Below are 25,371 nucleotides of genomic sequence, written 5' to 3'. Positions count from 1 at the left end.
ATGCAGGGTCTTCGTTTTCGTAGTAGAAAACGAAGACCCCCGGTCTTCGTTTTCGTACTACGAAAACGAAGATCCTTTATTAAAAGCAGACAATCCTTTGAAAGTACGATTGTGGAAGTACCCCGAGCACTAGTGATTGTTATTTCAGCTTTTGATATGTTGAGACAGTTTGCGCGTGATTTTTCTTGGTCTTTCTTCAACCACCACTGCTTTCGGCTCTTGGATTTGTTTTTCTATGCATTGAGTCCAAGTTCGGAACAGACATCCCTGACGAAGGAGCGATCGGAATATTTTAGGGCCTCAATAAAGTTAAGTAGGCTTTATTCGGGCGCGTTCTCTCTTTTTCGGCCTAGCGCGCATTGCGTGACGGACGTGTACGGTGAGAGAACACGATCTCGTTGCTGGCGGTGTGACAAAACGATGGCTTCCTTTGAACAATTTACGTCGAAGGCCGACTATCGCACGTGCGGCCGAGGGAAACATTTTTGCGCGAAACTTAAGCCACATGTTGAGATGGAGCGGTGAAAAATTCAACTATGTCGGTTTTTCGAAAGTTCAAGCTTCCTCAGCTAATACGAAGAGGGTCACCTGGGTTTAATTTAATAACATAACTAAACTGTGTTTATTTGGAACATTTCCATTCCTGATACACCGTGGTACAGGTATTCCAATCAAAAATGCAAAACAAGATAAAAGAGTTATTCGCATGATCGTGTCTTTTTCACTGTACACGTCCGTCACGCAGTGCGCGCTAGGCCAAAAAAAGAGAGTACGCGCCCGAATAAAGCCTGCTTAGCCTTATTGAGGCCCTTGTGTAAACATCTCCAAAGGAACCTTGTCCTATTCTCTGTTTTACCGGCAATTCATTACATTTGAAGCGTGAAATCTCTTCTGCAATTTCGCTGCCAGGTGACCCGTCTTCGTTTTCGTAGTACGAAAACGAAGACCGGGGGTCTTCGTTTTCTACTACGAAAACGAAGACCGGGGGTCTTCGTTTTCTACTACGAAAACGAAGACCCTGCATTAGCCAATAGAATTGCTTATTTTTTAACGAGAATTTTCCAGCAGAGAAAGCTTAACGGCCGTGAGAATCTATTTTAGCTGCGAAATACAGTAGAAATCTATTATTTATTCACATAACCCACGAGTCATTTTTCCTGTACAGAAAGCTTTCTCTGTTCTTCTGTCACGCAATGCTAACTAAAAATCAAAGGCAGTTGGCGTTCGAATTCTGCCTGCTGTTCCAGAATAATAGTACGTGTGGTAAGTTTACCCGAGAAAACCCTCGAGAATATCAACACAAAATTGGCTCGCATAGCGAGAAAGAACAAACAAGACGGGCCGTATAATAATACGGGCAGTATAATAATACGGGCAGTATAATAATACGGGCAGTATAATAATACGGGCAATACAATAATGGGAAGAAACTGAGAGAACCCAAGAGTAATTTTTCCTGTACAGAATGCCTTCTCTGTTATTCTGTCACGCAATGCTAACTATAAATCATAGGCGGCTAGCGTTCGAATTCTGTCTGCTGTTCCAGAATAATAATATGTGTTGTAAGTTTACCCGAGGAAACCCTTGAGAATATCAACACCAAAGTGGCTCGCATAGCGAAACAGAACAGACAAGACGGGCCGTATGATAATACGGATAATAATGGGAAGAAACGCGTGAAGTGTAATGTATTATATTACTAAGCGTTGTTGCTGTTTAATGTCTGTTTAACTTGTAATTTCTACGGTTCTCTGTTTACAAGGTCTTCGTTTTCGTACTACGAAAAGGAAGACCGGGGGTCTTAGTTTTCGTAGTACGAAAACGAAGACCGGGGGTCTTAGGTCTTAGGTCTTCGTTTTCGAGGGTCTTCGTTTCCGTAACACCCTTATGTAAGGCTACACTTATGTCACATCCTGCCGCCTGACACATGCGTAGTCCATGGTTATTCTGCGTGGTTCTGTCCACACATTTTGACCTAAATAATACCTTTCGTCACGGATCAGTTTTCAGGTCGAATTATGTTTCAGCCCATGCTGCTCAAGTATCCAAAATGGCGGTAGCATCAGAACGTTCACCTTCGGGTTATGATGAGGAATTCGTCAGTGAGGTTGAAGAAGACTTGCAGTGTTTAATTTGCTATCTACCGCTTAAGGATCCTGTTCAAACAAGATGCGGGCACAGATTCTGCAAGGGATGCCTCGACGATCACTTTCGAAGGTGCGGTTTACTTTACGCAATACTAATTACCGGAGAAAAGGAAATGTACCTTCATTTAAGCAATTCGCTGGCGCAGCGAGATTATCACACTTTAAAGGGTATTTCTCTTTCTTTAGAGAATAGTCGAAGGGAAAGGTAAAGGAAATTCGGGAAGCAGAAATTGTGGCGTTGATTATTAGTTACTAAATTAAGTTGAGGGTAGTCGAGCGTGTCATACGAATGTTTGTTCTCAGATGGTCTTGTGAAGTTTCTTGGTTGAATCAAAATTGGACCATTTAAGAGAACGTAAAAATGTTCATTTGTCTAGAGCAATACATATATCAGATTCACTAATTTCCTTCTCTTGAAATAATTGGCATCAAATCAATCAAAGAAATGGTTTGATTGCATTATTTGTATTTGCACAAGTCTATAATTTGGTTAGATTGAGTCTTCCCGTTCACAAATGTTAAGCGAACCCTTATATACGATTTGTGCTTTAGGTCTCAGTTGAATGCAATCCACGTTTTGGAATTATTGATCGCTAATTAAACAGTACTTCTAATAATTTTCCAAAGTGGAGAAAACGAAGTTCTTTCGTGTTGATTAGTTACCATAATATGTTATGTTTTGAACAGGCAGGAAATTCAGCGCTTGCCTTTGACTTGCCCTGCTGACAGGGATGGTCTGGTTCGAGACCGGGTAAATTATTTAATTTTAATTCTAATTAATTTAATTCATTCGCCACGGGAATGGCAGGAGAAAGGAACAGAACTTTCGTCCCAATTGACAACTAACCCCAAATTCTCAGTAAACAGGCCAGACCACATCACAGTAATCTCGTGAGTGGGTTCTTTGAAGTCCCTGACACTTTTATTTTTTTTATTTTACATCAAAATATAGTGACTCTAGCACATGTGTTAGCAACATTAGCATTATTTTACCGTTTTCTGAATTTTTTATCAAGCTCTATAATCCGTAGATAAAATGTCTGGCCGAGCAAAGAGGGGACTGAGCGCCGTACGTCACAGTAGTAAGCATGTGCTCTTATCATGCAAACAAGGGCTTTTGTAATGAGTAATTTCCCTGGCTATTTCAGTGATAGTTTTATGTCATTATGTCCGATATTTCCTGTTGTTCTGACGAAAGTTTCTTCTCCGATGACTCGGATTTTAATTATATTCCGGAATACGTAGCGATGAATCCGAAATTGCAACTCAAAGCGGTGAGATAGAGGACAGGGAGGACAGCATAAAAATGCCAAATTCGAACGACCCATTAGCGTATCGAAAAAAAATAGAAAAGGGACAGCATGTTAACAAGTCGTTTGAAAGGTCTCGAATCTACGGGAAAGTGGTACGGTACATAAATTTTTTCCGCCATTAGTGACCGCAAATTCAAGCTGGACATCGTCGGCTTCTCAAGCCGGGTTCTCAAATCTTACATCAAAATCGCTCTTATTTTTCCTTTGTAAGATTTACAAAGTTTTGAAGCAAACAACTTGCAAATTGTTTGATATGGTTTGACATAAACAAAAACATAAATTTTGTAATCAGCAAATCGTCTTAGATCTTTCGAGCGGGAACTTGCAAACTGTAATAAGTGTTCTAATTAATTTATGTTGCGAATGTTATTAGGTCAGAGTTGTTGGTAAAACGCGTAACGACGTAACGAGAAACCGCGTAACGAGATTTTTTTAATGTTATTATTTTTTTTTTTGTATTTTTTTTAATTATCTTTTTAAATTTTATAATTTTTTCTGAGGCATTGCGTGACATGAACTTTGCGTTTGATAAATTTTCGAATAACAAGCATTAAGATACGCATATCAACAACATTCTACCTCATTATCGTGCTGTAAGATCACATGAAATAGCAAGGGCATGCGCCAACTCAGTGCAAGCTTACGCCTTCTCGGTTAAGCACGCTTTTAAAACCAAGAGCAAAAACGCTGCTTTATTTGCTTAATATGGGTGACAATCCATCTTCAACCCCTCCTAAAGAGGTCAGGGGTAAGGAAAAATCTTCTAAGGAGGATCTTAGCACTGATGAAGTGCGTAAATCAGCTGGAAAACCAGCCTCACAAAAAGGCGGGAAAAGGCCTTCAACTGTTCAAGCACCCACGAACTCGGCGAACGAAGGAAGTTCTGATTTTACCCTAAACGCGGTAGCTCTTGGTTCCGTTATTGCTGAAGCCGTCAAGGGTTCATTTGAAGGCCTAAGGATTCAATAAACGCGGGTTTCAATGACTTGAACAGTCTGATTGCATCATGTTCAGGCGGCAATGGTGACGAAGAGTCGGCCGATGATTGTAATTCGAGTGTGTCTAAGGACGATGGTGAATCACTTGTCGAGGAAGAGCCACCCGCCAAGAAAAAGAGACTAAGCGAACAAGGAAAGAACAGCAATCCCCTGATTACTAAGTTGACAAAACCCTACAGCTCACCGAACACGTCGGTCCCGCTATCGACGGAGAACTTGCGTCACTTGTGGATAAGATTATGAAGGAGAAAGCTAATGAAGACAAAATAATGGAGTTAAAGAAACAACACGAAACTCCCGAAAATTGCGCCACCTTGTCGGAGACAAAGATCAATCAGGGTGTCTGGAACAATTTAGATGAGTCAGCTCGGTCAACTGACTTAAAACTCTAAAAGTTCATAAAAGTCTGATTAAAGGAATAATAGTAGTCGTGTCAGAGGTGATCAAGTTGATGGGCAACTCAGAAACTCAGAAAGAAGATACTGTTACTGCTCTAATGGATGGGGTGCTCCTCTTGGCAAATGCTAATCAGGAGTTAAACTATCGACGGAGAGAGTTGTTGAGACCACAACTCAATACAAATTATAGACACCTTTGCAGCCCATCAAATCCAGTGACGGCCGAATTGTTTGGAGATGATCTCCCAAAGGCTGTTAAAGACATTTCAGACACAAACAGGCTGAGTTCAAAGCTCACCAAGGATGGCAGCTCTAATTACTCAAAGAGTAGCCAGTAACACCATGGCTGGCGTGGAAAGAAATGTGTTCGCCCTCACAATTCCAACAATAAGCAGTCCAAGAATCTGAACTTCCAGAGACCCCTCCACTTCAGAAGAAGAACAACTAAGCTCAAACCCCATACAGGTTAGTCTAACAACAAATGAATTTGCTGGTAGGCTGAGGCATTTTGTTTCAACATGGATGAGTATCACAGCAGACCAAGATATATTGGATATGGTACAGCACTGCCACCTAGAGATTGAAAATCCAACTTAACTAATGCCAAGGCCTGATATTCAGTTTGACTCTAAAGAGGAAGGAATAATTACCTCAGAAATTGTTCACCTGCTTGAATTAGGTGTCATTGGGCCTGCTGTACACACTCCAGATGGATACATTTCCACTGTATTTGTCAGAAAAAAGAAAAGCGGTCAATACCGCATGATTTTGAATTTAAAGAGGCTTAACAAGCACATAGAGAAACACCATTTCAAAATGGATACTCTGTGGTCTGCTGTGTGACTCATGACTCCAAACTGTTTCATGACGACAATCGATTTAAAAGATGCGTACTACTTAGTTCCCATTGCTAAGGAACATCGTAAGTATCTGAGATTTTACTGAAAGGGTTTTCTCTACCAGTGCACATGTATGCCAAATGGGCTTTCATCTGCACCCACGTGTTTTATTAAGTTGATGAAACCAGTGTACTCTACCTTGAGACAGAAAAGTCACCTGAATGTGGGGTACATAGATGATTCGTACCTCCAGGGTAGAGATACCAATGAATGCCTGCCTAATATCTCTGATACGCAGAAATTATTTTCAAGTTTGGGGTTTGTGATTAATGTGCAAAAATCATCTGTCACACCAGCTCAGCGAATTATATCTTTAGGTTTTGTCTTTGACTTTGTGTCAATGACAATTACCCTCACTGATGACAAAAAAGCCAAAGTAAAAGCTAACTGTACAGCAATGCAACACAAACATGAAACCACTATCACCGAGCTAGTCCAATTAGTTGGCACAATTGTCTCCAGCTTACCTGGGGTACAGTTTGGGAAACTTCATTATAGGAATCTAGAAATAGAAAAGAACTTGGCTCTCAGAGAGCGTAAGTGAAACTGAACTGGATATCTATGCTGGCGACACAACTATTTGGTTAAGTGGTGCCGATCGTAATGAGATACAACAAACTCTAAATGTGAGTCTAAGTAAAGCGAAAAGCTGGCTTAAACTTAATGAAATGCAACCCAATAGTAAAAAGACCAAGTACTTACTTATCGGAAAAGCGAAAAACTCTATCACAGTGAAATAACTACGTTAGAGCTTTCCTTGGACAATGTAAGACTTGAGGAATCAGCTGGAGAAAAACTTCGCGGTGTTGTGATCGATCCTTATCTTTCCTGGGACCTACATTGATTATCTTCTAAAAGAGTTGAACTCTAGGATACTTCTCCTCAAGAGGGCAAAAGTTTATTTAACTATTGAAGGCAGAAAAATGTTATATAATGCTCTCGTTAAGCCAATTCTTGAGTACCGTTGTACTGTTTGGGGTAATTGCTCGGTTGAAAACCTTCAAAGGTTGTTGCAAGTACAAAAACGATGCGGGAGATTAAGTTTGGACGCCACCATCAACGATAGTTCCGTTGAACCTTTTAATGAATCAGGCTGGTTACCTATAGATGACATTGTACGCGTCAGAAAACTTTGTATGCTACATAAAGTTAGCCAATGTCATTGTCCTGAATATATTGGTTCATATTTTAAATATGTCAGATCTTCACATGGTTATTGTACTAGATCTGCTATCTGTAATGACGTTCTAACACCATCTTGTAAAAGAAACTCAGGGCTTAGAACTTTCCACTCAAGTGCATGTAGGCTATGGAATAAACTAGTAGGTAACTCATTTAGAAACATAACTTCCCACTCAAATTTTAAGATAACATTACTGAAAAATTTTATTAAAGAAAACACTTCGATAGAGCATTTTAAGATCAGTAGGACGTTTAAAGTACAGTTTTGGTTTTATGAATTTTTTACTATGTATTTTTATATTTAGTAGGATTTGTTGGGGGCCATTGTGTAAACCACCGGGTAACCGCACAAAGGGAAAAAACTTATATAAGTTGACTTAAACGTGAATTAATCTCGTCTTAGATTGACGTTAACTAAAATAATGTTGAGGTTATAGCAACTTAAACACCGGTATAAATTTGATTTAAACTGGGTTTAAAATATTTTAAGGATAAACTTCAAGGTGAGTAAACATAGTTATACACTTATGCTACATTTAGGTGAACGTCAACTCGTCTGTAATACGCTCTTAAGAAATAATTAATTGTAGAAGAGTTAGGATTCAGAGTCAAGGCACCAAAGAAACAATACATTACCTACATCAAGAAATGGCAAAAATTTTGTGCTCAGAGGCAAATCAATCACACTCAACCATCTGTAGTGCCTGTGCTTGATTTTCTTACTGCGCTATATCAACAAGGCCTTACCTACAATGCCATCAACACTGCCAGAAGCGCTTTGTCTAGCTATGTAACTTTAGAGGATGGGACATGTGTAGGAAAACACCCATTAGTGTTCAGGTTGATGAAAGGCATTTTTCAGGAAAAACCTCCAAGACCAAAGAACACGGAAATTTGGAATGTGTCTCTTGTCCTGGAATATCTCCAGTCTTCATCCCCTGTGGACAAATTGTCATTAAAGGAACTGACACTGAAACTCGTTGTAATAATTTTATTAGTTTCGGGCCAAAGAGGCCAGACAGTACATATGTTGAATATTGACTGCATGTTTTTTTCAAGCAATTGCTACACCTTCCAGCTTGTGGGACACCTGAAGCAAAGCAGACCAGGAGTTAACAACCCACTTGTTAAACTTACAGCTTTTGAAGATAAAACGCTGTGTGTTGTATCTACGTTAAAAGAGTACTTAACAAGACGCCAATTGTTTGTTAGCTATCAAAAACCTTTCAGGAAAGTTGGAAGAGAGACTATAAGCTGGTGGATGAAGACTGTTCTCACTGACTCTGGAATAGACACTTCCAGATTTAAATCACACAGCACATGGGCTGCCAGTACATCTGCAGCCAACAATGCCTCAGTAAGTCTTGACGACATTCTGCACACAGTTGGGTGGTGCTCTGAGTCAACATTTGCTCAGTATTACAAAAAACCTATTGTTAAAGAGAACACGTTTGCTGATAGGGTACTCAGCACTGTGAAGTAACACGTGTAAAATAAAAGCTTTGCCATGACAATGCTTAATGTTCGTGTTGCTTCAAAATCTCATGTGATCGTACAGCACGATAACGAGATAGAATAGTAAAATTAAACGAGACCTCCTGTAAGTTGAAGTTTGATTGAGATTCTACCGAGTTATAAAGTGCTGGGAGATTACATGCCCTCCCACCCACCCTAGTGTAGTGTGGTGCCTTGAATCACTCACATTAAGCTTTTAAAGACTGAGTTGGCAGCACTTTATAACTCGGTAGAATCACAATCATACCTCAACTTACATGTAAGTCTCGTTTAATTTTACTATTAAATGGAAAATCTTACCCCAGAAGTGAGTTTACTATCCTTGACATCTGCATCTACACAAGGGAAGTATTGAATCTACATCTTAGCATAGAACTTAACTACATCTGTGAATTGAATTTGAAAGCCACGTGCCATTAGTAAGCTTAGTATCCACATTAAAAGTACTTTTTTATCGTCATCGCTACATTCAAAGCGATTTTAAAGGCTCTTCTATGGTGACCACTACTAATAAGCGTTAGAGGTGAGTTACATTTTTAATAGAAAATGTTATGTACCATCAAATAAGCATTCAACTTTCACTTACCAGAAAGCCTTCTCTCCCCAAGGAAAATGACTTCTGCAGAAAATCGTAAACGCAAGTTGTTAGAATTGAAAAATAGCGCGCTGGAAGCAAAAACTACTCATTACTGAAACCTGCAACTACACTAAACAAATTGTGACTGAAAAGATCGAGAAGCAAGAAAGGAAACTAACTGACTGAAAATGAAAGTCCAAACCCTACCATCATCGTTCTCCTCCATGACTGACCTCTTGGAAGTGTGAGAAAGTGCGCCCGCACTTATTAGTGTCTCCGGAAATGCGGTAACTTTGGCCAAAGGGCGGGAAAAACCCCGCCAATCACGAATAATAATGTTCACGTTTTTAAAAAAATAATAATAGAATTTAAAGAAATAATAATAAAAAAAGAAAATTCCGAAAAAAAAAATAATATAACATTTTAAAAAGTCCCGTTAGACGGTTTCTTGTTATGCCGTGACGGCGTTACTCGTTACGCCGTTATGCGTTTTACTAACAACCTGTTATTAGGAGTTGTTGTGGCAATTGATGTACCGAGTTCTTGTTAAATTTAATGGCCATTGTTGTCAAAAGAGCAAAGAAGCTAGGGATTCTATCAAAACGCTGCTTGTACTGGAAGATACGAGAGAGCCGATCGGTTGAGAAATCATCCGGCTTGTAATGTGCCATATTTTATTTGCCTAGAAGGTACTAATCAAACGTTAACAAGACTGGCGGTTCGGCTTACGGCAACAAGAACAACAACAACAACGATAATTTATTTCGCATTAGGGTGGGGGGTTACAATGATTAAAAATTACTCAAGAAAAATAAAGAAAAAGAAAAACCTTACATAATTGACACTGCCCGCAAGTAGCACAGGCTAGTCGAGGCGGGCAGTGACAACAATTTGTTAAGAGTCTTAATCTCAGACGTCCATCTTGGTCGCTCACCGCTGACCAACAAGAACAACTCGGCTGTTCCCACGGCCGAGTTTTTCTTTAAAAAACAAAATTCTTACGAGAGAATACCGTAAATCGAATGTCTATTCGGCTAAAAGCCGCGCAATTATCAAGAGACAAATTACTAGTCTTACGCAAAATTATAGTTGCCCAATTACTTTTAATGTGAGTGGAGCCGTTTTGTTTAGTGATAACTTCAAGAATGAACATTAATTTGTCGTCTACTTTGCTGTCGGCCTCAAGGCATTCCTATCGTCCGCTAGTTCAGGCAATTTCATCCGCGTAAATGTTATCATCTTCTGTGCCGTTGAGCGCGTTCGAAATCCCGCATGTCGTAGATGATTTCTCCATCATCTCCTCTGGAATTTCTTCTCAAGCCCTTTTAACTTTGGATCACTGCACAATTCCTTCACCTTTAGCAGTAGAATTTATTCTCTGATTCCCGTAAAGAATGAGTAGCTGCTTTGACTTGTTTTGACAACATCTGCAACTGGGCAACCAGAAACGGCCGTTCCCACGGCTAAGTAACACGATCTGACAGAAATTAGGTGAGGCTTTGCCTCCCAACATTGAATTTTATCCTGACTACTCTGCTTCGAGAAGGCGAAAACCACTCCAGAAGTGTTCGATCTATTACGGGATACTTCGAATACAGCTAATAATAGCTCATTGTATTTTGTTTTGCTGACATTTTAAGCTCGCCATTTGTCTCAGAACCTTTTTTGCGATATTTCATCAAAATTTTGGTCTCGGCTTATAGGCAAATGATTGCGTATTGAACAAATGCGTGAACTCGAAGTCGGTGTCCACTTATGGCTTATTTTACATAAATATCCAACAGCTTCTGAAAGTTTAGGGTCTCGGCTTATAGCCAGGATTGGCTTATAAGCAAATAATTATGCTATTAAACATATGCGTGCATTCGAAGTCGGTGTCCAGTGATATAGCGCACTGCGCTCACAAACTGAATCCACCTCTTTCGCCTTTTCATAGTCTCTGGCATTTGATCGTCCTCGAAAGGAATCTCGTGGAGCGAAATATACTTCTTTGAGTCAGGGGTACTTGAACAACCCTAAACTACACATCAAAACGGCATTTTTTTGGCTCAAAAGATCGTAAACAATAGATTCTACACTCACTTGGCTACTTTGATAAACTTGGTCTTACTACCGTGACGTCACAAATGTCTGGGTACCAGTACTCTTTCACGCGGCCAAAGAGATACGGGAAGCTTAAGTTCGCTACAATTTCGGACTTTTATCGCCTCGTAAAATAACATAGACGCATCAGAATCATTCACAAATTTTACCAGACACCCTCTGCATGCTTCTATTTTTGTGATTTAATGCTAAAAATAGGTGTCATAGGGACTTTAGCGTCCCCTGCTTAACCAAATTAACTAATTAATAGATGCGGGAGACGGGACCTACGGTTTATTCGTCCTTATCCGAGAAGACTAGAATGTCTATCCATTTCTTGATATTATAAAAAGGTAGCACGTTCACCTCAGGTATTTTAAGACCTTGAGTGCTGATCCGGCCTCCCGCACAACAATCCGGCGCTCCAACCAATTTAGCTAACCGCTAACCGGGAGGCGGTTAGATTATACCATCTAATGTAGTTAATCATTTTTAGCTGAGATGATTAAAGGACACAATCCATACGGTGATTGTTGTCCTGTTTCGAACACTCTGGGTAAAACGTAAATGCTTCTGTAGGTTCGACCCAACAGGAGCTAAGATTCAGTGAGACAAAGTAAAAGTATCTGGTACTTTCGGAAGACCTTCGTGGGTGTGCTTCGCGAAAAAAGGTTTTAACGCGCTATCTGAAGCTTAACCACCCTGTGAACTGTACATCATTTAACAAGCTTATGAAATACACTATTCGGACAAAAGTTATCTCGGTTTAGCATGAACTAAATGTAAAGTAAATGGGGCGGGACAATTCGAAATGGAAGATGTTTCTTTGCGCGAATTTATCGCATATCAAATCTGACTGCAAAAATAAATTTCTGCTCACATTCAATCACGAGGGTTTGGTCCTCAAAAGAGTGTGGAGATTTTTAGATTTTATAATTACTTGCTTTGCGATTTATCCGACAAGTTTACTCATCAAATTTTTACCGATACGCATTACACCGGAGGCCAATGCGGGAGATCATTTGAAAAACGGAATTTCCCAGCGTGTTTTTAGGTTGGTATCTTAAGAGTCTCAGGACCAAAATTAAGGCAATCCGTAACTTTTAAATACCCGTTTAATTCATTTAAGGGAGGCATCTGCTGAGTGATACGGTTCGGTTTGTTTGGATGTCTGAGGTAACGCGAGGGCTGGTAGTTCTGTCTTTCAGTTAAGGCTCGCGCATGTCTACCAGAACAAAACTGAACTATCAAAATATTTTCCTAACTTGTATGCATTACAGTGATATAAGTTTTTATGGTTTCCTTTGAAGTAGCGCACGTGGGACGATTTTGAAGAGGGCACCCTCTTTTGTTGACAATAAACTTAAAATTGTATGAAACTTGGACCCGAGTAAACGTAAAGTTCGGTCATCATAACATGAAACAGAAGTGTCATCAATAGCATCAATAACTTACTCCTGGAGCACTTCATCTGAATGCTTGAGTTTTTTTTCGCTCTTAAGAAAGTGAGTTAATTTATGTCCTTCTCTTATACCATTTTCAAATTGTGTGTTGTTATTTATTGCACCTCTAGGATGTTTTTCCTGACAAAGCAACAGAGAGAAAAATTCTTTCTTTTAGTATCAAATGTCCAAGTGAAGATTGTGAATGGACTGGGGAACTTAGAGAAAAAGAGGTGAGCTCAACTTAGGACACAAATGAACAGCAACATCAAAGGCCTTACTGACTCGAGAGCTGATTCTATATCTTGCACGGACATAATGTCTTACTATTCGTACTACCCGTACGTTGTAATTAGAGCGCAAATCTTCAATTAAATAAATAAAATAATAAATGACACACCGACAGCTTTTAAGGCTCGAGTGACCAATACCCTGGGGTGATCATTTTTTAACTGACTCATTATTTACTTTATCTTTAAGAGAGAACACATTATGCTTCGATGACTTATTTAAGTCAAGGCGAGGACAAATTACTAAAAAAACGTGCCTTTAATTAAATATTGTTGCATGATCGTCAACCACCTGACCCACCATTGATCGATGTACTAGGAGTTAATTATCATCCTCAAAATTAAAGACTGTATTTTTTCCTAGGTTCACTTGTCTTCTTGCGTTTATAAAGCTGTCCCTTGTCCCAACTTAAACTGTATCGTGAAGGTGCAAAGGCAACACCTCTCGTACCATGTTAGCGTTTTCTGTGAGTGGAGAATTGTCAATTGCGATCACTGTAGTGAACCACGACCACAGTGTCATATGCAGGTAGATATTGTTTAAATTAGTCTTTTAAACATGATGTGTATTGTTGCCTCCTCAATATAATTATTGACAATGAATGATCAATTTTTCAAACAAAGCTCTGTGTTAGAATAAATCCATTTATGTTATCTCTATTGGTTTACAACCTGTTACTGTGGAAACTGTTCCACCTGGCACAGAGTGGCAGCAAACATAACAAAAAGATCTCTGTCACCTTTTATACGACCTTTGATGCTGCATGTTCTAACGACGTCTTATCTCCACTAGGATCATTTTGATCAGTGCAGTCAGTTCCCAGTAACTTGTCCAAACAACTGCGGTTGTTCAGTCCCCAGGGGACTGGTAAGTATGCAGTTTCTATTTCATGCTTTATTAAATGTAGAGTACTTTATTAAATGTAGAGTACCACCAAAGTTTGAGCCTCTCTTCAGATCGTGGAGCTTAAAAAGCCCCTTTGTCAGAGGTAGACTTCCAATATCTCCGTTTCATATGGTGATTCACTTTGGAGCTAGTAAGTAAGATAACTGACCTTGCCATTTGCAGTACATGGAAAAATAGTAATATTGTCCTTACGCGGATGTCACGGTCTTTCTTATCTGTGAAAGGATATGAAAGAATTAGGGGTATCGAATGGTCCCATTCAATTTAAAAGTGCGTATTTATCGCGTATTCTATCGTTCTCAAGCACAAACCCAAGCACTTTTTTCAGCATGTAATTTGAGACCGGTTTTCGAGAAGGTCAAATTCGTTGTACGCCGTAGTTTGAAGCCTTTCAAAGATTTGATGGCCACTTTGATCTTTCTTCAACAGCTAAGATCAAACGCCCTCAAACGCGCTCCAACAGTACAAGTGTTTATGCATTTTAAGTGATACTGTTTGAGACCCTTTTACGGAGCGAAAAGGCCCATTGTTGCATTTAGTGTATTGTGTTACATAGTGTTACTACAGCAAGGACATTCATGATACGTACTCAATCGTGTTGTAAATCTACTTTGCTAAGTGAAAGAAAATGAACTAATCGCGAGTGTTGTGTGGTAAATCTTCTATCTTGATCATTGAAGGAAGGACGGTCTAATTAGAGCAATGAAAAGAGTCACCTGATCTATGAAAAGCTGTACCTTGCGTGAGGCTACACGCCGGAGAGCCGGAAAGCAAAAGTCAGTCGACCGTTGAAAGCTGTTGATAGACCTGTGTGTCTCCTACCATTCACCAGCGCTTTTAAATTTTCTACCCCCAAAGTTTAACTCTCATTAGGATATCTCTTGATAACTTTCCTTTGTGATGTGATAATATGGGTCAGTTTTGAGGTGTTATTTCCCCATCTATATGTTCTTGAGGTCTTAAAAAGCTGGGTGAGATTATGTTACAACAGGCCTAGGCAATACTTTCTTCTGCGCGCGCGCTATTTTCTCTGTTTTAAAGTCTACTTCTCTCCTGCAGAAATAACTTCGGAGATACAATTCTAAAAACCCTCATCTAGGTTTCCTCCACTCTCGAAGGGTATTTTGAAACTCTGTACGTTTTTTACTAACCGTGGAGCGAGACAACTTCGATCTTAGAAGGCGTTGGGCTTCTCCTTTCAAAGATCCCGTATTTACGTCTGGTGGAAAAAGTTCGTGTATTACAAGGTTTCTGTCTCATTAATATGCGTTTGTATGTCAAGGGTCAATTCCCTGTTAAATAACTCGCGTCTACGAATATAATTTCTGTCTTTGAAACTTTTTATCCCGTCATCGGTTGTGGGTGTAACTGTTGCCATTTGTGTCGAAACTCTTAGGCAGATTGCAGTTTCGAATCTTTCTTAATAATGTCAGTTGCCTCCTACGAACGAATTCGTCATGGAGGAATGACAGGAGTAGCACAGGCCCGTCAAACGTTTTAACTTTCGAAGGAACGGTAACAGACGGTGAATCTCCATTACAATCCACGTATATTCACGCAATCTCGCTGCCACAAAAGAAGTTCACTCCAACGCGTCAAGATGCAAATGACTCAATTTTTATTTTACGACCATGATGCAACGCAATCAGAGTGCGCACACTGCCTGAGTTAAGACGAAACTCGACATGACGGGAGGTGACGTAATCTCCTGTGGACACAGCATTTTTTGGGAACCTTTGTTGATCTAAATTTCCATTTATTTTAGCAATTATCAGGGTTTGTAGATATGATGGATTTTCACGGTGGGCATGAGTAATAAAATGGACGGGGTAATAATATTTTGAAACAGTGTACTCGGATCGCATTTTGTGGCGGTTTTTTCAACCTTGGAAGCCTCCTGGCCACTAGTAATAATAACTATTATAATCTGATGCCAAACGGTGGCATATGAAACCCAATTAAGCAAAACAACATCAATAACAACCCTCGGTCGTTTGGGCTTCACCGGCTCAAGGAATTCTTAAATGAAATGTTGCTTTAATTACTTTGATAAAAAAACTTAAGGCCTAGCCAAACGAGGAGAAATGTGTAAAAACTATCTCCATGTCGCGTGGAAACACGAAATGTAAGAATTGTTCTCGAAAGGCACCCGCGAAAGTAGAAAGTAATCTGGAGAAATACTAATATTACCAGTACTGTTTGACGTTCAGAGCTACCACTAGAGCTTGTCAGATCTGTACGGCTGTAGTTGATTAGATTCTAGAAGCCTCCAAACAAATAAAGCTTCATTGCGTTGAATCCTTTTCAGTCAATAAGCGGAAAAATAGTTTGCCGATCATCGAATCAAAGGCCCGAAGTGCTTGTTAGGCCGAATGTAACGTTATTTACATTTCATAAGAAGCATATAACCAAAAAAACATGCCTTCCACTATAGCGTCGGGCTAGCAAGAGATGGCAAACTCTAGACCGCAGGCTTTGGATCTGGTAAGTTCTTGAGCGTCCACACTGACTGACTGACATGAAACTACGTGACGTAAATTGGCATCAAGCAGGACACAATTGGTTGTAAGATGCTGGTTGAACCGCCCTCGCTTTGCACCTATTGTTCTGTTTTGGAGGTGTCAGCCAGACTATTAGGTATTACTTGGCGCAAATCGACGTATCCTATCAATAAAAGAAAGATTCCGGTTAGCGCAAAGTCGCTGCTCGCCATATGTATTTTCTATAGAGCTTGCTGCTCGCAAGAAAAATTTGACAACTGCTCGTGCTCGCAAAAATAAACACTGCTCGCATTCTGGCAGGTGCTCGCAAAGACCATTCGATACCACTAGAATTATCCTGTGTTGTCGACAAAACGTTTTGAAATTACTATAAAATTGGAAAAAGACATAGAATAGGGAGAAAAAAAATAGCAGTTCTAGGCTAATGCAAAGGTACAACGGAAAGAGCAAGACGGCTTTTTTTCTTGTGCTAGTTTTTTAGGTGGTGAAATACGTCAGGTCCGCCAAGACTGACCGAAAACTGCCTACTCGGAATTTATTTCCGGTCGCGAACCCTTTTTCTGTTTTATTTATTTATTTTATTTTCCTAATACTTGCTCTCCATCTATGCAATGATTCTTAGCAAGAAATACCCACCCATCCCACCCCAGGGGAGGACATCCATCACACGGTAATCTCTTGCGTGAGAAATTAAAGTCTCCTGCCTCTAACCCTGCAGGAGACGAGACCTCCATTTATTCGTCCCTATCCGAGAAGACTAGAATATCTAACCATTCCTTGATGTTATAGAAAGGTAGCATATTCTTCTCAATTATTTTAAGACCCTGAGTGTTGGTCCGGCCGGGACTCGAACCCTCGACCTCCCGCACAACAGTCCAGCGCTCTATCCATTGAGATATTGACATGTGTGTGCAAACGTCGTTGGCTTCGACACGACAAAAATAATTTAGCAAACTGTATCTTGTCTACAGTGGGAAGTAGCTGTCCACTTTATCACCGTTTAATTAGGTAAGTAAATAAGTAATTAGAAGTTTTTATTTCAATTTAGCAATCGATTTTTTTTCAGGTTTCAACTCACCTCGGCGAGGATTGTCCATTTTCGATAATTCCTTGCCCGCATGCTCATGTGGGATGCGTAATGGAGGTATGGCAGTCATCTTTGATTTCATACTGTCCGGGCTTACTATTCTGTCGAGTCGTGATTGGTAGTGCACAATACGTTAATATTTTTGTTTCGACTCCGCGGTTAGGCTTTCACATCATGATAGATGTGTTCAACTACGTATCTGAAAGAAGAGCAGATAATATATATGAAAATTTTCGATGGGGCTGCAACTCCAGGCCCGTAGCAAAAGGGGAGGGGGTGTGATAGGTGCGTACGCACCCCCCCTTCCAATGAGTGCGAGAGTCCGTTCACAAGATACCGGTAATAGAAAGAGAAAGTAGAAAGCATTCAAGGAGGCTTGAGGATGGCACATTACTCAAAGATTTTAAGCTCAAAATCCATTTCTACATGGAAAATTTTCTTTTAAGTAATGACTCTCAAAAAAGAAACAACAACTTTGAGTTTAAATTTACAAGACATGTTTCGACTTTCTCATGTCATCTTCAGTTGCAAATGAGCATTTAAGGTGGCTCAATAGGGTTATGCAAGATCACGAAGCGCGCGCCAGTGACATCAATCGAAAGTTAATATTCTTGTTGTTTTTGCTATTTTTCAAATCAAATCTACTGAAACATAAAAAACAAGGGCCTAAATCTGCTGCACAACAGTCACCTCTAAAGTCAAGGCTTTTAGTCCCAAATTAAAACTACTCAAATATCGCCATTTTTTGACGTCTGTTTGACTTTGATTTCAATTTTCTTTAATTTTGTTCGGTAAAATTTTCTATTATTCTCCGACCGGGTAGAGTCTGACAAGACGAAACTTTTAAAATCGAAAAAAATAGGGGTTGTCAAGGTAGTTTTTTCGCTTTTAACATTTTTGTTGTTTTTTGGCTGAGCGAAAAACTTGTCTTACAAATTTTTCTGATAAATTCACAGCAAGGAAAGCTAAAAGGGTATAACATCTCTGCCAAATTTTAAGGAATTTCACCAAAGGAAATACGAGAAATCTGAGGGGGAACTTTCTATTTTCTCACCTCAATGGCAAGTACGTCATCAGAATAGGAACTCACCAAGATCGCTATTTGAGCATGCGCGAACTTTCGAACCACGCGATTTTACCGAGGACGAATGTGTAAACACGGGCGGTAATTATCTTTGACGTTTTTGTACAAACTGCTTTTGACCTGAAAGTCAGTTGAGAGTATACCTTAATTCACTATGTCGCAGAATCCTTGGAAATCTCTTCGAAGTGTTTCAAAATTGCGGAGACTATTCTCGTCGTGTTTGTGACCCTTGGAAGCGATGAGCGACTGGACAAATGGCGGTCTCGTCAAAATACTCACAAGACCTTTCCGTCCAAATCGTTGGTACAAATTATTTAAATCCTCACAGCCTAGGCCACTGCCAGCAATTTTTTCGGCAATGCTTTGCCTTATTGGGCTATCCGCATGACCTGGGTTGTACAGCTTTCCTCGAAAAGACAGGAGTCTCTTATGACGGTTGTCAAGATATTTCAGGTCTTCGGCGGCGTCCTTGACAGAGATTACAGAACTTCTGTTCACCAGCATTTCATCAGACAAAGCCAACCTAGACGAAAGCAAGATTCTTCGAAGAGCGATCACGTCCTCTAGGGCGTCGTGGGCATCAAAGGTGGTTTGAAATAAATGTTCGTAAACAGAACTCTGCCCAGGCTTTGGAAATTTACCTTCTGCGTTTTGGAGGGAAGAGTGCTTGCTTTTGATGAGTGATTTCATCAGTGTCAGAGTGTCTGCAAACCGGATGGAACTGATGGAACTGAGCTCCGCAATAAAATTTTCGCCACCGTTTCGAAGAAGTATTGGAATTTCAAATGTGGCGGCGTTGTGTCCAGCCAAGATTGTGCAAACGGGCTTTGTGGACCGTGTTGAAGCTGAATCTATGCTGGCCCTCAAAAAAGTTAAGAACTGCCTAAGTACTTGCGATAACTCAAAGGCTTTTACTAGTCGATTATCTTTGAAAAGTCGGTGGATTCCATTGACAGTTTTAACTGTACGTTTGTTGACCTTTGACGCGTGAGAATCTATGTCTCTGGTTGGTAGAATATGAGAATTGTTTACCTGACCTATCCACGGCAGCAAGCTGACATACTTCTGCTGATTTTCCCGTTGAATTTGTCTCGATGTCAAATAAAACGAAGTGATAAAATTTACTGTCATCAAATTTTTCCTTTTGAACTGTGGGTCTCGAAGTGTATTTCGGAACTGCATTTTCGTATTGTTTTTGTTGTTGTTTCGTGATAGCAGCGGTTATATCATAAAGATCAGTGATTGAAAGTTCAGAATTGTTCAACTCCAATGTTGTCGAAGAAGAGTTTAGGTTCAGGCCAATGCCACTTTCATACATGGTACCTTCTTTGCCCTCTTTTTGCGAGGTTTCTGAAATCTGGTGTTTGTGTAATTGTGATCGACGTCGCTTGAATGCAACTGTTGATTTCCTTTGTTTGTCCTTCGAACTTTTCTTGTCCATTTTCGTATTATGGTCTTCACAGAAAAGACCTGGCTCTATGTTAAGTGACGCGAGAGTTTGAGGAATGTACCTGCAACCTAAATTTACTTGAGAGACACTGCAGGACACTCGATAATCATTGCTTTCACTTCCCCCGTAAAAGCGAATTTTGGGGTTCTTCGAGCCCACCACACTGTTCAGAGACTCATTACGTTGAGAATTTGCTGCAGGTGCAAGTTTGTTTATAACAATGTCTGTGCTATATTCATCAAAGAGTGATTTCAGGGCTGATTGAGGGCTATCTCCTTGGGGGTCTTTGCCATAGGGAAGATCTCTGTGACAATAATGAGAAGGGTCTTTTTTGTATCGGCACCATGTTTCTCTACAACCAGTATGGTCACCAAATGCATGAGGCACAATCCTTTGAATTGCAGATTTCATGTTCGTAGCATCCCCCTTATTTTGTGCAATACAGTATGTAAAGGATTTGACAAGGTAATTTATGACTTTCTGTGACAACACTGAACTGTTGGGGAACTTACTTCGTTGGCTCAAGTTGTATAGGCGTGTTGTAAGGGATCTTTTTATGTGAACTGTATCACCTTTCTTTTCACACCATAGGGTACGTTTTGCTTTAGGTGAGATTCAGTCATTGAGTCATCATCCCCTGTGTAAATTGAAAATTTGACATTTGATTTAGTTACATTATTGAAAAGTTCAACTGCAGCTAAAGGCTCCATTGACTTTGAAGAGCCTGAATGATTTTTTCTACAATCTTGGTCATTTGGTTGTTTTCCTGCCTTTTTAGCTTCATTACAGGAGCGGCACATTTTATTTTTTGTTGTGTAGTCAAGGACCTTACCAGTTGAAAGGCCCATGACTGCAGCATGTCCGGTCTTAGAGTTGAAACCTCGCCCCCGTTTCTGCCACCCCATGTCGTAAGAACAGGCAATAGGTACCAAATTGTTCTGGTCAGGCTTGTTACCATTTTCAATTGCCTTCTCTCCTTCAAGGTTTAGGAATTGCTGGCAACTATTCTTTGCTACTAGCTCTATTGCCTTTCCAGCTTCCCTTTCCCGATTTTTAAAAGTTGATGAGTTCAGTGCAGGCACGTTGAGGATTGAAAGTAAATTGTTTAAATGGGTGTTGCCCACTCCTGTGTGTAAACAGCCAAGGGCAGCTCTCGTGTTCACATCTAAGGTCAATGGACCGCGTGCACCAGATCTGTGCTCTTTTGATGTTTTAATGGTGTTTTCCGCATTGCATTGGCTGCATATAACAGTAAACGTGCTTGCCAAGCCACTATGCTGTTCTTCAATAACATTGCCAAGAGACAAAGGGCCTAGAAATATTGTAAAATACACTGTAAACTAACAGGGAAAAAGATTCCATCCACAATATTTGTTATGTTCTTTTATATGATAATGGTGTAAAATATGCTATAGTGCAGTTAAAAATGGTAAGAATTTATCGCAATGACAAAATGAGCATTCCTTCAGACCATCTGTAAGGGTTTCTAAGTCCATCAGTCTGGATCCTTGTGGCAGGTTCGTCTTCCTCTTAGCTTTATTCTGCTGATGGGAATCAGGGTTGGAGTCAAAAGAACAGGTAGGCCTATAATTAGGACAAGCTTGGCAGGAAAATCTTACCAAAAATTAAGACTTCCGAATAAAGAAAAATGTACTGACCTCACGTGCTCGTGTCATTCGTTTTGCTGGGGGTTCGTTTTCCTTGGATACGTTATCATACTGGAGCTTCCTTTTGGCATTCCACGTTTTGAACCCTACGTGTAACCTTTTTACTTTTGTTTCTTTTCTGGTTTCGATCGCCTCCACTTTCCTAAAGCGACCTGACGCATTACGGATGTTGTGTAGGCGTTGTGTAAACTTCTGGTCTTTCATTGTCAATATTGTGCTCATTACTGGAAAGTATCGAAGCCGTTTCACTCTCGTTCAGTAAACTTCGCGATTATGTGACAAAAATTGTGCACTCGCGTGAAGCCGCCATGTTTGTTTACATATTTGATGCCATTTAAAAGCTCGCGCCATTTTCGTACCCATTCTTCGCCCGGCCAAAAAACCCTATTGAGCCACCTTAACTGTTGTACATTTGAATTTATATTAAGGTGCGTTACAAACTACGTGTCAGGGCTTACGTTACATTTAAATGTTAAAAACGCGAAAAATGTAAATAGAGCGCGCTAGACTAGATCAAAAAATAAATAAATAAATAAATAAAAAGATAAAATAATAATAAAAATACATTAAAAGACCAAGGAACAACATAATTAAAAGGAAAGAGACAATTCTAGATGTTTCAATTGCTGATTAAGGATAGGCTTTTCCCACTTAATCAGCAATTGAAACATCTAGAATTGTCTCTTTCCTTTTAATTATGTTGTTCCTTGGTCTTTTAATTTATTTTTATTATTATTTTATCTATTTATTTATTTATTTATTTATATATTTTTTGATCTAGTCTAGCGCGCGCTATTTACATTTCTCACGTTTTTAACATTCAAATGTAACGTAAGCCCTGACACGTAGTTTGTAGCGTACCTTAATATAAATTCAAATGTACAACAGTTAAATGCTCATTTGCAACTGAAGATGACATGAGAATGTCGAAACATGTCTTGTAAATTTAAACTCAAAGTTGTTGTTTCTTTTTTGAGAGTTATTGTCACTCTGCTATCTTTACGTCCTTTTAAGTAATGCTATTCAAAACTCTCAAACAACTCGGTGGTCGATTGTTGACACATTATTGGCTGCTTTTTGACACCGTCGTGTTAGCAGAGGTACGGCTAACTTGTTTATACCTACATTTATCTGAGAATCAATACCCTATCAAAGATCCTAGCCGATTTTTTTAAGAATTTTTAATTTTTAAGAATTCAATTAAGACTTTTCTTTTTAGGCAAACCTTTTAATGGTAGATAAATTATGAATCCTATATAGCCAATTTAACTGTAATTTGTAATTATTATTTATTTATCTATTTATTTTTTAATTAGATGAGATTTTAATATTTAGAGATATCAGTTGTAAAGCGCTATTGATCTGTTAATGTAAGTAGCGCTATATAAGAAATAAATTATTATTATTAATTATTACTTATCTGTAGGTTCGGCGAGGAGAAGTAGATTCTCATCTTCAAGATTTCATGAAAATCCATCTTGATTTGGCTTGTGTGAAGTTACGTATAACAGAGGATAAGTTAGAGAAAACCCAAGATACATTGAATGACACAAAAAGGACTACAAAGAATCTGGTTGAGAAAGTCGAGACACTTCAGAATCGGCTTGAAGCGAAAACATTCAGCACGGTGATGGCGAAAAGTGAATCTGCCCTTTATCGTCTTAAGTTTGTTTGGAAGGTTAGCAATTTTAGTGACATAATGAGACAAGCGAAGGCAGAAGTACAAAGGACATTTGAAAGTGATCCATTCTACACCGAAAACTATGGCTACAGACTAAAATTGAGAATTCACCCTAATGGCGCTAGAACTGGTTTGAACTCTCACTTATCGGTGTTCCTTATTATAATGAAGGGTGAATATGATGCCTTATTGCCCTGGCCTTTCAAGAGAAAAGTAAGGTTTACACTGATTGATCAACAAGAAGATCCAGAACAACGAAATAAGGTTTCTACGATGAGGAGTAATACCAAGTCTCGAGAAAATTATGAAAGACCAACCAATAGAGAAGAAAATGTTGGGCGCGGTTTAAATAGATTTATATCTCACGAGGAGCTTTATTCAAGGAGATACGTTGAAAATGATATACTGTTTCTTCAGTTTGAAATTGGCCCGGTTGTCAGTCGGGCTAAAAAATACACTCTTCTTTCAGAAAGTGACGAATCTGACGGACAGACTCTCTGATGACAACATTTTCAACATTTTTATGCTATCTTTTTTGACCGAGTTAAAGTCATTTACTTGGACATTACATTTTGAATACCATCGTTGCCACGCTGCTCACCTGAGCAATTACACTAAATTCATATATCGCAATTATCGCAGTTTTTGTCGAGTAAAATGTTTCGTTAAACACAGGTTTTTCAGTTGTTCAGTTCAGTTTCAACCAAGCCAACGAGTAATTGTAATCTGCTGACCAGTTATTTGCGACGATATACGTGAATTACGGAGGCAATCGAAAAGTACGTTTTCAGTTGATTTCCAGAGTATTAAAGTCAATTTTGTTTCTTTTGAACACTTGCAAGGGCGAGTGCCATCGTCGTTTTTTGTATCTTAGATCTAATTGTGTTATTGAATAAAGTACATAACAGCTCTTCCTCCGTTTTGGCTTTTTGGCCTTTTTTTCGACGGAACACATCGTCTTACGGTGTGTTATTATGAATCAATCAATCAATCAATCAATACTTTATTTACCCCCGTGGTGTCAAGGAGCTCGTGGAACTCGTTCAAAATACGTACGTGCCTCTAAGATTAAGAATCTAAAAAACCTAATACATACTGTCAAGACTTAATAGATTAGAAATTGCAATAACTTAAAAGTGACATTAAAATTTAAGTTTGTACAATAAAATTCAGTCACTAAAATACAGGTATAAAATGGTGAAGCAATAACTTAAATAACTTAAATTAACATTAAAATTAAGTTTGTACAATAAAATTCAGAGTCACTTAAATACAGGTATAAAATAGTGAAGCAGCTGAAGTTTCAATGTTTGCAATAGCTTCTTAAAAAGGTTAATATTATGGGCCAGTTTCACACTTGAAGGTAATCCATTCCTCAGCTGCGCACAAATATAAGTGAAAGATTTTTTCTTAAAATTTAAATTAGATTTAGGTGCGCACAAATTAATTCCGGTTCCTCTCAGATTGTACACAGTTTCCCTAAAACTGAAAAAGTCTTTGATATACTTGGGACCGTCGTTATGCAAACATTTATATAACAGAATAAGGGATTGTTGTTTCCTTCTCTGGTCTAACGTTTCCATATTCAATATTCGCAACAATTCATCATAAAGGGTAGATTTACAATAACCTAGCAGTGATAAAAGACTATAATAGTGGCATCTTCTAGCCGATTCGCTTGCACTTTCCCCACTCCAAGAAAGAGGGGAAACAGTATTCAAAGTGAGGGAGAATGAAAGTTTTATAGAGCCTTAACATAACATTGCCAGGGACAAAACGCCTTATTCTCTTGAGTGCGCCACTTTTAGCGTATACCTTTTGAAGCTATTTAGTAATGTGATCCTTGAAAGATAGCATGCTATCAAGTTCAACGCCAAGTATTTTGATAGATGACAGTGTCTCAATGACAGAGCTATGTATGGCCAGGTCGTAATTGTACTTACAGGGACCAGTAGGTACTACTTGCGTCTCTGTGTTGTTGATCACCAGATGATTATCTTGAAACCACGATGATAACCGCTCAATGAGCTGACTGGAACTCGATTGGTCTCTCTAACTAGGGGTTCAAACATGACCCGTGATATGGTTAACTCGAGGTTTGTTTGGAAGGTTACTGATTTTGTTGACATAGAGAGGAGAGCGACGGCCGGA

General features: G+C 39.3%; 1 protein-coding gene and 2 pseudogenes across 1 annotated transcript; 2 read left to right on the top strand and 1 right to left on the bottom strand.

Annotated features, from left to right (window-relative positions):
- Positions 1-1,986: 1,986 nt before the first annotated feature.
- On the top strand, positions 1,987-24,134 carry LOC111340913 (TNF receptor-associated factor 5-like). Its single transcript, XM_088724515.1, has 7 exons — positions 1,987-2,217; positions 2,835-2,898; positions 12,685-12,786; positions 13,208-13,372; positions 13,637-13,711; positions 17,318-17,395; positions 22,966-24,134. Exons 1-7 carry the CDS (start codon positions 2,051-2,053, stop codon positions 23,719-23,721), a joined length of 1,407 nt encoding a protein of 468 aa, XP_088580641.1. The 5' UTR covers positions 1,987-2,050; the 3' UTR covers positions 23,722-24,134.
- On the top strand, positions 3,175-8,619 carry LOC148729440 (uncharacterized; annotated as a pseudogene).
- On the bottom strand, positions 18,178-21,201 carry LOC148729439 (uncharacterized; annotated as a pseudogene).
- Positions 24,135-25,371: the final 1,237 nt, after the last annotated feature.

This window comes from Stylophora pistillata, chromosome 6 (genome assembly GCF_964205215.1).
Source record: "Stylophora pistillata chromosome 6, jaStyPist1.2, whole genome shotgun sequence".
Classification (NCBI taxonomy): Eukaryota; Metazoa; Cnidaria; class Anthozoa; order Scleractinia; family Pocilloporidae; genus Stylophora; species Stylophora pistillata.
Note: the sequence above shows the minus strand (reverse complement) of the source record. Positions and strands in the feature narration are given on the sequence as shown.